The sequence below is a fragment of the Poeciliopsis prolifica genome, unplaced genomic scaffold (assembly GCF_027474105.1).
Source record: "Poeciliopsis prolifica strain line A6 unplaced genomic scaffold, Auburn_PproV2 SCAFFOLD009, whole genome shotgun sequence".
In the NCBI taxonomy this organism is placed as follows: domain Eukaryota; kingdom Metazoa; phylum Chordata; class Actinopteri; order Cyprinodontiformes; family Poeciliidae; genus Poeciliopsis; species Poeciliopsis prolifica.
In genome coordinates, this window is record NW_026562384.1 from 13,145,822 (window position 1) to 13,159,789 (window position 13,968).

The following is a 13,968-nucleotide window of genomic DNA, read 5'->3' on the forward strand; positions in this document are numbered from 1 at the left end:
GAGCAAGAACTACTGATATTTTAAAATATCTTCATAATCCTCTCCAGATTGATATAAAAGAACAAGAATGATCTTTCAGAAACAATTTGCAATTTGTGTTAACTAGACAAGTTGATGTTAACGCCAAAACTATTCTACACTTTGTTTTTGTTTTTTTAATAAATACATGATTGCCTTTTTCATCAAATATTTTTCCGGAAAAATGCAGACATTTAAAGATTGTGAGTGTGTCATCCTACTAAACAAGTTTGAACAGATTTTCTGTCTGACATCGTTCACCATTTTCTTTTTATTACACTTTTCAGCACTGAATCGTCTCTAAGATCAGAATAAAGCAAACCAAAAACGGCAGAGAAAGATGCAACATTCTTGTGAATATCAGCGACTTTAATTCTTTTGTTTGCAAACTTTTGCCCAGTGGTCCTGCAGATATTCTGGACTTATGATACTTCAGCTTAGCCAAACCTTCTCGCTTTCTATCTACCAAGTCATTTCAGTTTTTTCTTACTTCTGGTGCTGATTGTGATGGTGAGGCTACACGCTGTAATGAAGTTGGTGGTTCAGTGCTATTCACTGGTAGTATTTAGCCGTTATAAGTGAATGAGGCAACAATTCTAACAGGAAGCATCATCGAGTCTCAAAAGATAATCTCAATGAAAGATACTTATAAGGTCAAGTAGTATTTTTGCGGCATCTTTGCTCTAAAATGATGACTGAGGATCTGGGAGAGAGACGTCTTGCTATTCATTTCCACCTTCGTCAACTTATATTGTTGCAAGATTTTTCTGTGTGTGTTCTCAAATATTTGCTCAAAGAATACATGATAGCATTTTTAAAAAAGAAATTTGATTTAAAGTCATGTGATGGCTTGTTTAACAATTTACCGCCCGCTCTACATTCCTACACTTATCTATGGTCACATGCGCTGGGCAGTGACTGAAAGAATGAGATCGCAGATACATGCAGCTGAAATGACTTGTAAAGGCTCTCCCATCTACATATGGATGGATGGACGGACGGACGGACGGACGGACGGACGGACGGACGGACAATTTCCAAAAAGTATAATCTGAAAGCACTTTTCAAAAAAAGAAAAGCATTGCGGGTGACTTTAATTATTTTGCAGTACAATTATGACAGTAATGACACTTTTATTAAGCTACCATCAGGAAAATAAATATATGTAGGTGTTGCTATCAGCACAAGACTCAAATTACTTCCCCTATAAATATGTGACGATCTGCTTCCAAAACCAAATCCCTTACCAGGAAACAGTTCAGCTGAGATGGAGTAAATCACTTTAAAACATTTTAAAAGAAGGAATTTGAAGTTGAAGATTGTCATCAAGCTGCATTGTTGGTCGAGATCATGAATGAAGGGGAAAAGCCTGGGATTGGATTTTGTTATCTTTGTCCATCACCAAGTGCAACATTGTTGAAATGTGGGTCTTTATCAGAATCATGATCTTCATCAGTTTTACATTTGAATTCCTGCTGAGCCCTTAGACATGTTGTTAGCCAAGACAACATTTTTGAGACAGTCATCAGGCCATGTCTCAAACTAGTATAATGATGGTATTGTCTACTTTCATATTCAGGACAGCAGCAAACATCCGTGTACAATGTCTTTAATCAAACCTATTTTTCCTATTTATATTTACTTCCCTGGAAACTCAGGCCTAAAGTAAACAATAAACAAAATAGTTTTTTTAAGGAAGAGGAAAGAATATCATTAATATGGAACAAAAATGTCGGTGCAATCATCTAAAAAAGGCACAAAGAACCAAACATGTTAGGGGTTTACAGTATGATGTAACTGCCTCAAATTATGCCAGCATGAAAATCACTATATTAGTGTTTTCCTAAATTGCTATATTTTTGTTTCACATTGATGATAGACAAATATTATCTGACCTGAAGAGCATGAGGTCATTGTGTATGTTTCATACAGGAAGATTACTGGTGCAGAACTGCCTCCTATCAGCATTTTCTATGTAAATATCCACCATTATCTGTGCAAATAAACGTCCAATACAAAGTGACAATAACTTAAAGTTTTCTAAAATAGTGTTCACCTGAATTAATTTCTGCTTTTGTTGTGTCCCTTTCAGACCAGCCGTCACCTTCAGCCTCCAGCTCTAACTAATCTTTATTCTTAATAAATGAGCGTGCCCAAATGTTATCGACTGCAGAGTAAAATTAACTGGTCGTAACCTTTTACCAAAACCTTGTACAACTCCTTTTCATTTAGAGACAAACATTTTATTTTCTCAAACTGTGTCCTTTCAATATCTGGAAATAATCCTGAGCTTAAGTGTAATAGACTGGCATTGCAAACATGGCAACAGTTTGAAAGTTCATAAAGGTTTATAAAACTTTGAAGTTTATACAAGTTTTTAAAGTGGACAGTTTCTGGAAAAGTACATTTTAGGCTTGTGAAATGTTACTATGAATGTCAAGTACATAATTCCTTAGATAAAATTATGGAGTGTCCTGGTAATTAGCAGTGTCCTGGTATTAAACAAAAAAGCTCTTTATTTTTTATCTTTCTACTTTTTTAAACTTATTATTGAGGGCACCAGACTAGTTTGCTTTGAGAAAATTAGTTAATGATGGCATTTAAACCCTCAGGTAAATAAAATAATAATGATCAGTTTCCAGAGTTGGTCTTTTGCAAATCCCTCTGTTACAAAAACCAGGATCCGTTTCGAGTTCCTTAATCACAAGAGATCATTGTTTCTGCTGAGTAACTAAAGGTTTAAAAACGTGACACGTACAGCACCTTTAGGATTACAGATGAAAGACTCTACAGAGAGAAAAGATTAATACGTAGCCCTTAAATAATTAAAGGTCAGATGAAAAATGTCACTTCAAATTCAGCCTGCTGCAGTTTTCTCTGTGGCTGCTGAAATTCCCTGTGTCGTGTCTGCTATCTCTCTTAAGGCAACTGTCATAATCAAGCCTGTTAAACTTAAAAGGCCGGGTCAGCATTGAGCAATCAGAACACGGGTTTTGTTGTCACTGTTTTTCCATTCTTACAGACCAAAAAAGAGGTCATAAAAATAACTATCAAGATTAGGGTTGACATGAGAACATGACAAAAGCATCTGAACAGAAGCAGTGGAAATGTTACTCTAGAAATCAGAGGCGTCATAGAAGGAAAAATGCAGAAGGAGAAGAAAGGAAATGAAACGATAATGGGACTCAGCAGTGGCAACATTGACGGGTCTTCATTTATCATTGTTCAAGGTTTGATAGGCAAGTCCTCGTTTGCACCAGTCAGGGCTTCAACAAACCCACAACTTGGGCTTCAGCTGTCAGTGCAGCCCATTTTATCGGAGCTTTTTTGTTTTTAATCTCAGAAGATCCATCCCACTTACAAGGAGTAATTGTTTACGTCCTAGATTTAAAGTATTCACTTGACAAGCTTGTTATCTGGGATAAACAATCAGACATTCAATGCGAGGATTAAAATGATCCTTCAGCCAATAAAGAAAAGGTGACACATTTCAGTCACTAAATTATGCATCACAGCAGCTTCGAAAATTGCTTTTGCACTTAATAAGAGGTTGCCTGTAGCAATTTCAATTACTTTGTTTTTTTTTTCCTTTTGTGTAAACATCCTTACGTGATCCTGTGTCAGATCAGAACTTGTGATAACAATAGTTAGCACAAGGACAATAAAATTATTTTTGACATTTCAAATATAGTATGCAGTGTCTTGTAAAAGTAGTTTTACTCTTTAAATTTTTCTCACATGTCATATAGTAACTAGACATCAACAACAAAAGATGCTGTGAATCAATTTGTACTTTTTACTATTTATATAGAAACAATAAAAAGCATGAATACTCTTGCAAACCCCTAAAAGGAAAATATGGATACACTGAAATCCTTCTTAAATGCTGTTTTGTTTGTTTTTTGGAAGAGGGCACTGAAGAAAATCTAAATCAGCTGGCAGTGGCTCTGTTCATTTTTTGCACCAAAGGACAGATTGCCAAAATGATCATAATGGAAGGGAGAACCCTCTTGGACAAAAATTTACTTCACTTTTGCCTCCAGCCTGAATCCCTTGCTGCTTCCATTTAGCTTCCCTTCAGATGGGGGAAATGGATTGGAGTTGTGCACCAACTCAACCAGAAAGCCCTGCACATGCAAAATTTGTGAAATGCACATGAATTTTCTAGGAGCGTAAATGTACTACGGTCGGTGCGTCGTAAGTGAAACTATCTGATACGTTACTTTGCCCAGAGCGATATGGTAAAACACCGCAGAGGACTCTCAAAAGCCGCAGAGCAGCTGAGAGAAACCTCTCAGCTGCCATGTCACTTACTCATTGTTTTCACAGCCAAAGAGTGCTAAGCTTTCAATCTCGATTTCTCAGGGTAGTGAAAATACAGCTGTTCCATCTCAGTATTTCCCAGCTGCTTTTATTAACTGTGTCGCTCAGACATCAAATCTAACAAGTATTAGCAAGCATAACATGTAAGTGACAAACAAGAGAAGACCAAGTCGGATGTTAACCAAAGGAGACAGAAAGTGGGAAATATTTGGGCTTGAAAGTTTACAGCTTTTTTAAATAGACGGACAGAATATATTAGTGTTTTATAATCATCTCTACCACTCAAAACGCTTTCCACATTGACCCAGTTGCATTCACGATGGCACACATCCACACACTGATATGAAGTTTGGTAGGCAGCTTGAACTGAAGCTGCCTACTGAAGAGCCTTGAACTGAGGTAACAACATCGTTTGGCAGGTGGAAGCCGGACTCAAACCTGCAACTTCAATTGCAAGAGAACTGCTGAGCCACAGTCTCCCCATATTTAGGCTTTCAACCCACAAATTATCTCTGTCTCTTTCATACATTACATGATATTATTTACATATTTATTATTGACAAAATCAAGAAAATAGTTGTGTATTCTTAGATAAGGAGGCCAGAATATTTTTGAGAACATAGAAGATTTTAGAACTCAATTGCAGAAAATGTTACAATGAAGGACTGGAGTCAGCAAGACACAACATTACCAATTTGTCTTCTGCAATACCCATTTTTCAAAAGGGCAGTGTATTTTCATGCCTGTATGAGTTGGTCAATTATAATAATGGAATCATTGACTTTCCCGGCTGCTGTATCAACTTTAAAAGAAGCCATACTTTATTGGTAGGAAAGTTTAGCTCAGTGTCTCCAGAAATGATAGAAATGGGAATACATCGCATGATATTTTCAAAGAGCTCCTATATTCATCTTTCTCTTGTTATCATCTTCTCCATCTTTTAAGTGAACATTGACCTTTGAGTCAGAGGCACTCAGCATGAGGGTCAGAAAGTTCTGACTACTGTCAGACCAAAGCTGGAACTGAAAGATGACATGGTGACATTTCTGTTATTAGGCAAGAATAGCTTCATGACTTGTCATGTTCTTAGTCAACTATCTTCTCCACTTAAATGCAACTCTATTGACATGTCCACACTCTTCTACTTCTTGATATGGTTGGATGTTTTTCTGCTTAGAGGCTTACAGGAGATTTAGTGAGAGCAACACCTGGGTTTCAGTCCAGCATTCTTCTGGATTAGCTAGCCAGCCACTGTTGACGGCTGTGGTTATCTCGCTTCTGTGATCATTTTTGTTCGGTCCTCAAGCTCAAAAGGGATTATAACAGGCCACCTAATCAGAAGCACAACCTGACTGATGATGTTTGGTTGCAGAGCAGATTTTTTTAGGATAAATTTCTTATGAAATTAGAGATAACATTCATTTCCCACCCGAACACCCATGCAAGGCATCTTATTTTGCAGCAGCCAGCTGATTCTGTCACTTTTAGTTGTTGCTTTGCTCCAAAGAGCCTCAGTAATGTGTATTTTGCTCATATTCAGGTGATTTTCCAACATGTGCAAAGTTCTTTGAGTAAGCTGCTTAGGTTTAATCAAAGAAACAAGCAAATAAAAAAAATCCAGTCAAAACAAGAAGACCCACCAGAATATAGTAAAAAAAAAACAAATGCTTAGAAAGTTGTGATTATTGAGTACTTTCGTTATCAACAAGAAAAAGAATGAATGAGTGAATTGAAGTGGAAAAAAAATATTTTGCAGATAATTTCTTGATTATTCCCTTCAGACCTGAAATTCATTTCTAAAACTGACATATTGGTAGCTCGTTAAAATCCTGCTGCCAATTTATTCGAACTATGCGACAAACTCATCTCTATAAACCTCACAGGTTTTGGATAATATGGTCTTTTTCCAGGAGTCACACTGGTTAGGCATCACTGAAATCTTTAAAACATCAACATTCCTTGCGTGTCCCTCAGCTGGTCACTCTAATCTGATGGTATCATCCAGTGAGAACAGGGTGGATGCAGACAACAAAGACCTGCAGTGTTGGGCACAACATCCAGCTCAGCTGATGAATCATGCTCAGCAATTCTGTCAAACCTGCAAGTTGTTAAGATGCTGCAATTTCTGGTATTAGTGGAACGGACAACTTGTAGCTACTGGGAACTGGAAGAGACGCACAAAGATCGAATTAAAGCTGAAAGAACTTCAGTCATACTTCAGTCTAGACACAGCCCTCTTCGATTTCTGTCCGTTTTTTATTAATTGCATGTTTTGGTTTTCGTAGCCATTAGATTGACTTAATGTTAATTTTTCTTCTTTGTTCTATCATTTGCTCTATCTGGGAAGCCATCCATCTTCGTCCTTTAGTGGGAGACGAGCTGTTGGAAGTGATCCCAGTGGGTGTATTGAATTTGTCATCACATAACTAACCCAGAGTGACAGACAGCTCTGCTTGCTCACTGTCACACCTACAGGCAAATTTGGATTCCGCAGTTAACCCAACACAAAAAATGTGTTTCCACTGTGGTTAAAAGCAAGTGTACTGGGGAAAACCACTGGGAGAAAAGAACCCAGAAAGCACTCAGCAACACAGAATCTTAAACCATCGCCTTTTTCAACTAATTAACGAGGGCAGCATCACTGTATGCTGGGACCTCAAGTTTAAAAAAGGAAACACGGTTGGCACTCTCATTATTTGCTAAAATGTGAAATTTCAGAATTTTATAACTACTTCTCCTCTTTTGACTAGCAAAATCTAAACCTCTTGCAGCCCATTCCTAAAGCATTTTAACCCTCTGCACAAAGCCACTCATTTTCATGCATTTCTAGCAGGAGCAATCTTTTTCCTAATAGATTCCACTGGGAATCTATTAGGAAATCTTATTCACTCAAAAGATGAGTGAATAAGTGGCTCATCTTTTGTGAGCCACTCATTGACTCTGGTCTTTGAACCTTTTTCGTTGGGTGTATTATTCAGATACAACAGAAATATTGATGCAACAAAAAGTGCTCATATTAATAATTGGGGTTAACCATTTTTGATTTAAGTACGAATGAAAATTGACAAAAATTTTCTTATACTGTTTTTTCTTCTTTTGTAATACTCTTGTCAATTTGTTGCATATGTGCCTTGTATTCATGGCTTTAAGTAAATAAATCATCATAACCTTTCTACACATCAGATATTATTGCATATTTAATATCTGAACAAGCCAAATTACTGTAGAAGTTAAAAAAAGGTTTGCAACTCAGACACAACATATATTTTGCCATTGCGATAAAATGCATGCAGGAGCACCTTTATTTACATCGAGACCATTTTTAGATGCACAAACATATAGCAGGATAAGAAAGAGCATTCAACAAAGGGAGCAGGAGACGCCTTTTTTCTTTCAAAGAAAGTATTGATTATTTGGAACACCAATCAAGCCACTTGAGTGGTTTTTGTATTCCTCCATTTTTAATCTGTTAATACGGAATTGCGTTTCTCCTCCAAGAATTCATTGCAGGCTGATTGAAATAAAACAGGGATCCCTTTAAGCCCATTCAACCGTATAACTGTTTTCCTCTAGCCTATTTTATCTCAGCCCAGGCACCTCTCACAATGCCCAAATTTCCCATCTTCTTATACTTCAAATGCCTTGATATCATTTGTCTGTAAACAGCTCATAAAGGATAGAGTATCTGAATATGGCCAAGGTAATGCCTGTGCTTTGTATAAAGTCTTTTTTTTTTTCGTTTCATTTTTATTCTCTCCGTGCTTCGATTGGTCCTCAGGAGTCCTAGGTTATACTGTTGCAGACCTTAACAAATAATTGGGAAGCTAAAAGCACAGACACCCCCATGAATATCAAATAGTCTTATAAACAAATTTAAATGCCAGACCTCCTCACTGGTGCTCGGTGGTTATGACATTAACTACACAGTCATTATTCCCTTTCAAATTAAGTGAGAAATGGCTTGACCTTAATCCCCTCATGAGGCTAAAAACTTACATTTTTTATTGGATTTGTGTCCATTTAAGGAACCATCCTCCAATAATAAGTGTTTAGGGATGAAGGCAGCTGGGAACCATGGTAAAAGCTTTTGAAAGTTTTTCCTCTTTTTTTCCATCCTGTCTTTTTTAGCTTTTTCCAACAAGTCTGTGGAAATACGTGAACATGTCTGCTTTTAACTTTAATGTAGTCATATTAGTATTTCTTTTTTTGCAACGCATTTCTTAGCAGAAACCTCTTGTTTTAATAGATTTGGTACAGGAGCCCCTATAGTCTAATATTCTGCTTTTTTAAAGTAAGACACAAGAAAAATGTGTTTATATTTTCACTAGGTTTTTGCATCCCTATTGGCCTCATTAATTGAGCTCCATGCTTGAAGGTTGTGTGACAAGCATGACTTGTTTAAAATAAGCTCCTACAATTTGTTGTGCTCAAGGATTTTATTCTATGAAATATCATCATCCTTAGAAAAAAAACAGTGTTTCCCAGGAGGCTTGAGTTACGACACGTCCAGATTCTGACAAGCCTTCTTAACTTTTGTAAAGTGAGCTTGTTCAGCTAAAACTCTTGCTTTCATTTCTGGATCTCTTAGTGTCTTGTTTCTCTTGTGGATAGGGAAAAGTATTGATTAAATTATAAGAAAAGACTTTGAACATAGAATCTTGACCTTAGGGAGTTGTGTTCCGTCTGTGTTGTGGTTTCTCTTGGACTTTTGCTGTTACGATTCTTGTAATGGCTGGCGAGTGTCATTTAATAAAACAGGGGCAGGGTTCAGCATGAAATTGCATCCTCTGGGACAAAAAGTGGAAATTCGTAAGATGTTATCTTTTGCTGTTTCTAAATGAGTGCTGCAAAACCACTCATACTAAGACTCTCTTGGCCTTTTACACTTTTGACTGTCTGTACAGCAAACACTGATAAAGATGTTTATCTTTGCTTCCACTTATGAATTCATTGAATTTTTTTTCAGGGGATTTAACTTAATTTAATTTAGTTTAATTTCATTAAAAGTCAATTTTAATTTACATTACCTTAGGATGTTTTTCACTTTTCCATCCTCATGTTGCCATTTTTTATTTGATATGTTTGTCCTGTATTTGTTCAACAAACAACAGTTCTGCAATCAATGAATGCAAATTGTTCTAGACTAATTGTTCAATTGCTTTGGATGAGGTGTAATTCAAACCTCATCTAAAATAAGTTCAGTGGCCATTGTATTAGGATTAGCATAATAATATTTCACTGAAATCTAAATAATAACTCATAATTACTGTCAAAGTTTCCGTGATGCACAGCCCAGATGATGTAATTCTGCGTGATTTTGTCAGTAAGCAGCACTTTGAAGTGAACAAACTCTAGACTGTGAATAAAACAGTGAATTGTGACATTTGTAAAAATGGACAACCAAGAGCTGTCCATTTTTACAGCTATTATCCCTCTCTTCTCTCTCTCTGAGTATTGTAACATAAATAGGGATCATTTCTTACTAGACATGGATCATCTGTAAGGAAATGAAGCCCAGAAGCCCCTAAACACAATGATGTCATGTGCAGGCGGCTGATGTAACCCAAGTTGAGGGGCTGTCAGCAGTTGCGGATGTACTTGTGCTGCAGGCAGACAGAATAAGGACTGAAGCAACCATACACAGGTTGAAGAGCTCCAAAAATCGTACTATATAAGGAAAAGTGTAACCCAGTGAATGGCAGGAAGACGAATAATAATAGAAAAGAAGAGAGAAGAAGTGACGGAAAGACGACCGGGTGGAAGGGGAGCCAGACGGGAACTACTCAGCCAAGCTGCTCCTCACAGCAGGGGGCTCAGACCTATTTCCATCTCATCAACCCCCTCCATCTCAGTGGCCTTCTCTGTATTCGCTGTCATAAGATGCCATGTCCAGAGCTGAATCAGAGGATGACTGATATTGCCCCATGGCTGAAACCATCCATTCAACACTTGGTTGGTTGCAACCTCCCCTTGTTTTTGTTCTATCGATATTTCCTTTTTCTATTTATGTTCTTTTTTCTGCTTCAGCTCACTGTCTCTGGGTGGTGTTAGCTATCTCTGACGCCTGTTGGGTGCTGTAATGATTTTTCTTGTTGAGGTTTGCTCCTGCTGCACTCTTTCTGTCACCTATCTTCCCTATCAGTCAGATCCTATAAGTTCCTGACAGTGGAAGTCAGTATCTACGTAAAGAAATTTAAAATATCCTGGATGACAAGATAAAACAAATCCGTGTATTTGTTGGGTTTTTTTTTAACTAAATCACCTTGCAAAATTTAATATCACTTGAAGCTTCTCGCAAATTATCACATTATGAACTTCCGGTTACTGGTCAAAGTTAGTGGAAAAGTTAGTGCTTTTCGACAAACTTTGATCATTCAGACACTAAATAAAATACAAAATAGGTCTGCCTTATAAAATCCCAATGAAATAAATAAAAACTGTAAATTTTTTAAATGTGAAAATGAAGGGATTTTGGAATAGTTTTGAAAGGTACTACATATTACTTTCTCTCTCATGCTTGTCTTTTTTTCACTGACTTGAAAAATCAGATTGATCCAAATTACTATGCAAATTGGATATAAGTTTGTACACCGTGTTTCAAATTATTATTCAAATTGGATTTAAACGTCATAAAAATAACATTTTTTGTAGTGCTAATAAATTTATAGATGGTATTGCATGTCAGAGCTCTTCGAATCACTATTTAAGAGAGCTGGATTGATTAGTTTGTCTGGTGAGCTCAATTAAAAGAAATCTACTTAAGGATGTTCCACATTATTAAGCAGGCCACAGGTTTCAAGCAGTATGGGAAAGAGAAAGGATCTCTGCTGACCAACATCATCAGATAGTGTAGTGCCATCTGACAAGATATGAAAACATTTATTTAATGTAAACTGGAGAGTTATCGTACTGTGAAGAGATTTGTGGCTGATTCAGAACAAAGATGGGTTTGATTGAAATAGCTTTTGATTTTAGTACATGTGACCACTTAATGATGCACATTCAAAGAATGACCGTTTGCAATTCTTTATAATCCATAAAATGTTTAGAAAATCTCCTGTGCATAATAATTGGAACAGTGCATTGTGAGTTTTTCATTTTTGAAAAGAATACTGTTCTCATTGGGAGCTTTGCTCAGTAAAATGATTTATACTGTAATAGTTTACAATTTGAAAATTACACTGACCATCATTTGCATTGACCATTTAAAAAATCTGAGAAAATATCACTTGCATAATAATTTGGAACATGGTATATATAAATCAGCATCTCTCCCAACTGCTGTGATTTCGTTTAACTGTTGTAATACTTGTCTTTGGGGTTTATTTCTGCAGCTTTGATCACATAGACATGCATAAATTACTGTATTACTCACTGACCAGCACTGGCTATGGCTGCAGCCCAGATGCTATTCAAGTCAGCAAGTCTTGCCTCTTCTAAGTCCTTTTTGAGACTACGCCTAGTCATTTTCATCTGACTCACACAGCGTTCTACTCCTGCTTGACCACTGTTGTTTTTGAAACAATCTTATTCAGATTATTGGAGGGATTTTTTTCTATTTTTGTAGCTCTCTGAGATCTTTGTCCACTGTCCTTTTTGAATCAGTCTACAGAGTTGTGTTTACTTTCGAGATGAGAGAGGTTTCAGATCAGACCTTTGATTATTTCTTTTTAGAAGTTGATTGTTTTGTTGCTTTGCTAAAACACTCATGTATGGGAGGCTAAGTCACTGAATTTGTTCATGACTTACACTGTTTTGTTTGAAGTGGGAAAAAAAATGTTTGTTTCTTTCTCTGAACTGTTGAAATTATGGTCACATGATGCACTGATCAGAATTTGAAAGGATGGCAACATTTTCCAAACATGTCCCATGAGATACAGAGGATGAAGGCTCCACATGACTGAACCGGGCATTTTTGTTAAACTCCATTCACCCAGACAGTTATCTACTAAAGTCCAAGTCTCTTTCACTTTTGCAGCCTGTATTAATCTTTAACATGTCTTGTCATAAAAAGTACAGATTCCTGTTAAATAACTTTTGTTCTTCAAAGCTAAACTGATATTGAAACTAGTTAACCGAGTTTACAGGACTGAAGAGTGTTGCTCTTAGAGTGATCTGGTAGCTGTCAAGTATTGCGTCTTCATTGTTTTGAAAAAGAGTTTTAAGATCATAGCCTGCCAGTTCTGGTCATCAGTCGACTTCTTGATGTATTTAATGCTGCAAGTTGGATGTTATGTCAGTGCTAGAAAACACTTTGGGTTTTTCAATGTGGTCACCTTCTAATGTGCTGGCGTTTTGTGGAATAAACCTGGATGGAAGTCCATCTCTTGTGATATTCAGACATATATTTGTAGCAAAGAAACACCCCTGAGTCACATACATAAACCATGACATACATACATGTATGAAGGTCTGTTGCGGACAGAGGAATTTACTTCCCTGCAGTCTCAGGTGGGGCAGCTGTGTTCTGATGTATTAATCATCTTGGTCCCCAGTTTGCTAATTAATGACCCATCTGTTCCCGCTCACCGTGGCTCCACTTCAGGCTCCCTGAGACAGCCCAACACTCTCTCTCTCATGATCTAAGCTCAGCGCTGGTTCTGAGGGAACAAATGTCAACAGCCAGCCTAAACGACTCTGTCTCATCTGCATTGAACTTTCTCTGGAGCGTCTCTCCTCGGTTGCTGTGCATTAAGCTTGCAGATGTTGTGCGATCAGGCTTGTCTGTGTGTGTGTTTATGTGTGCACTTATGTAGGTGTATGTGTGTGTGTTGTAGGCTTATCAGGTGAGCCCGGGCAGAGTGTCAGATGCAGTAATGGAGGCTTCAAAGACAAGTGCTGCGGTGAGTTCCCCGGCTGCCTTTTTACCAGAACCCTAAAACCCCTGTGCCCATCCACACACCCTCCCCTTTCCTTCGCTATTCCCACAGCGCAACAATAAGGCACACAGGTAGACACTTGGCCGGATAAGGAAAGGATGCAGAAAGGAAGATAAGGAATCGGATAGGTAATTAAGTGGCCACAAAGTCGAACAGACAACAGATAGACAGAGTATATCAGGCTGACTGACAGGTTGAGGAGATACTGGAAACCACTAAGGATCCCTGACTGAGGGGGGAACAGATAGAGCTTCAGTCAGGCAAACAACCTACAGACCAGGTGTTCATCCAGATCCACTCCCCCTCTTCACTTGCATGAGTAGAGACACTTCAAATGCCCGCCGCTTGTCTGCTGCTTTGTTCCACTGTTTTCTTTGCAGCTGCAAATGTTGTGTTTGATGACACCACCATTGATTTGCTTCTTTTTGAATGGCAGCTCCTTTTTGTGCCTTCTCATTTGCTTATCTCCATTTTTTATCTTTTGTACTGTTCTGAGTGAGTTTATTTTTCTGTGAGATCGTCTTTTGTCTGGCATTGGTTAAACAGCCACGGTCAATGGGCTGTAACTGAGTGTTTGATCATTAAAATGATCAGTGCAGGCTGATTATATTCAGAGATCACAGTGTTCTTTCCGTGGCTTTGATGTAACATGAAATAAGGTTAGCCAGTTAAATCACAAGTGGACGTTTGTTGGCTCTTGCATCATCTCCTGTTTTGGTTGCTGCATTTATTTGCACTAATAGAGATT

General features: G+C 37.6%; 1 protein-coding gene across 5 annotated transcripts in view; it reads left to right on the forward strand.

The window, feature by feature from the left end:
• mid2 (midline 2) overlaps nucleotides 1-13,968 on the forward strand; it is a 140,748-nt gene that overhangs the window by 86,801 nt on the left and 39,979 nt on the right. For 4 of the 5 annotated variants that reach the window (XM_055034328.1, XM_055034327.1, XM_055034326.1 and 1 more), the window contains one exon: nucleotides 13,119-13,184. The exons of the other annotated variant lie outside the window; for it this stretch is intronic. In XM_055034328.1, coding sequence (XP_054890303.1) covers nucleotides 13,119-13,184 — 66 coding nt within the window. The remainder of the gene's footprint in view (nucleotides 1-13,118; nucleotides 13,185-13,968) is intronic. 5 annotated transcript variants of the gene reach the window in all.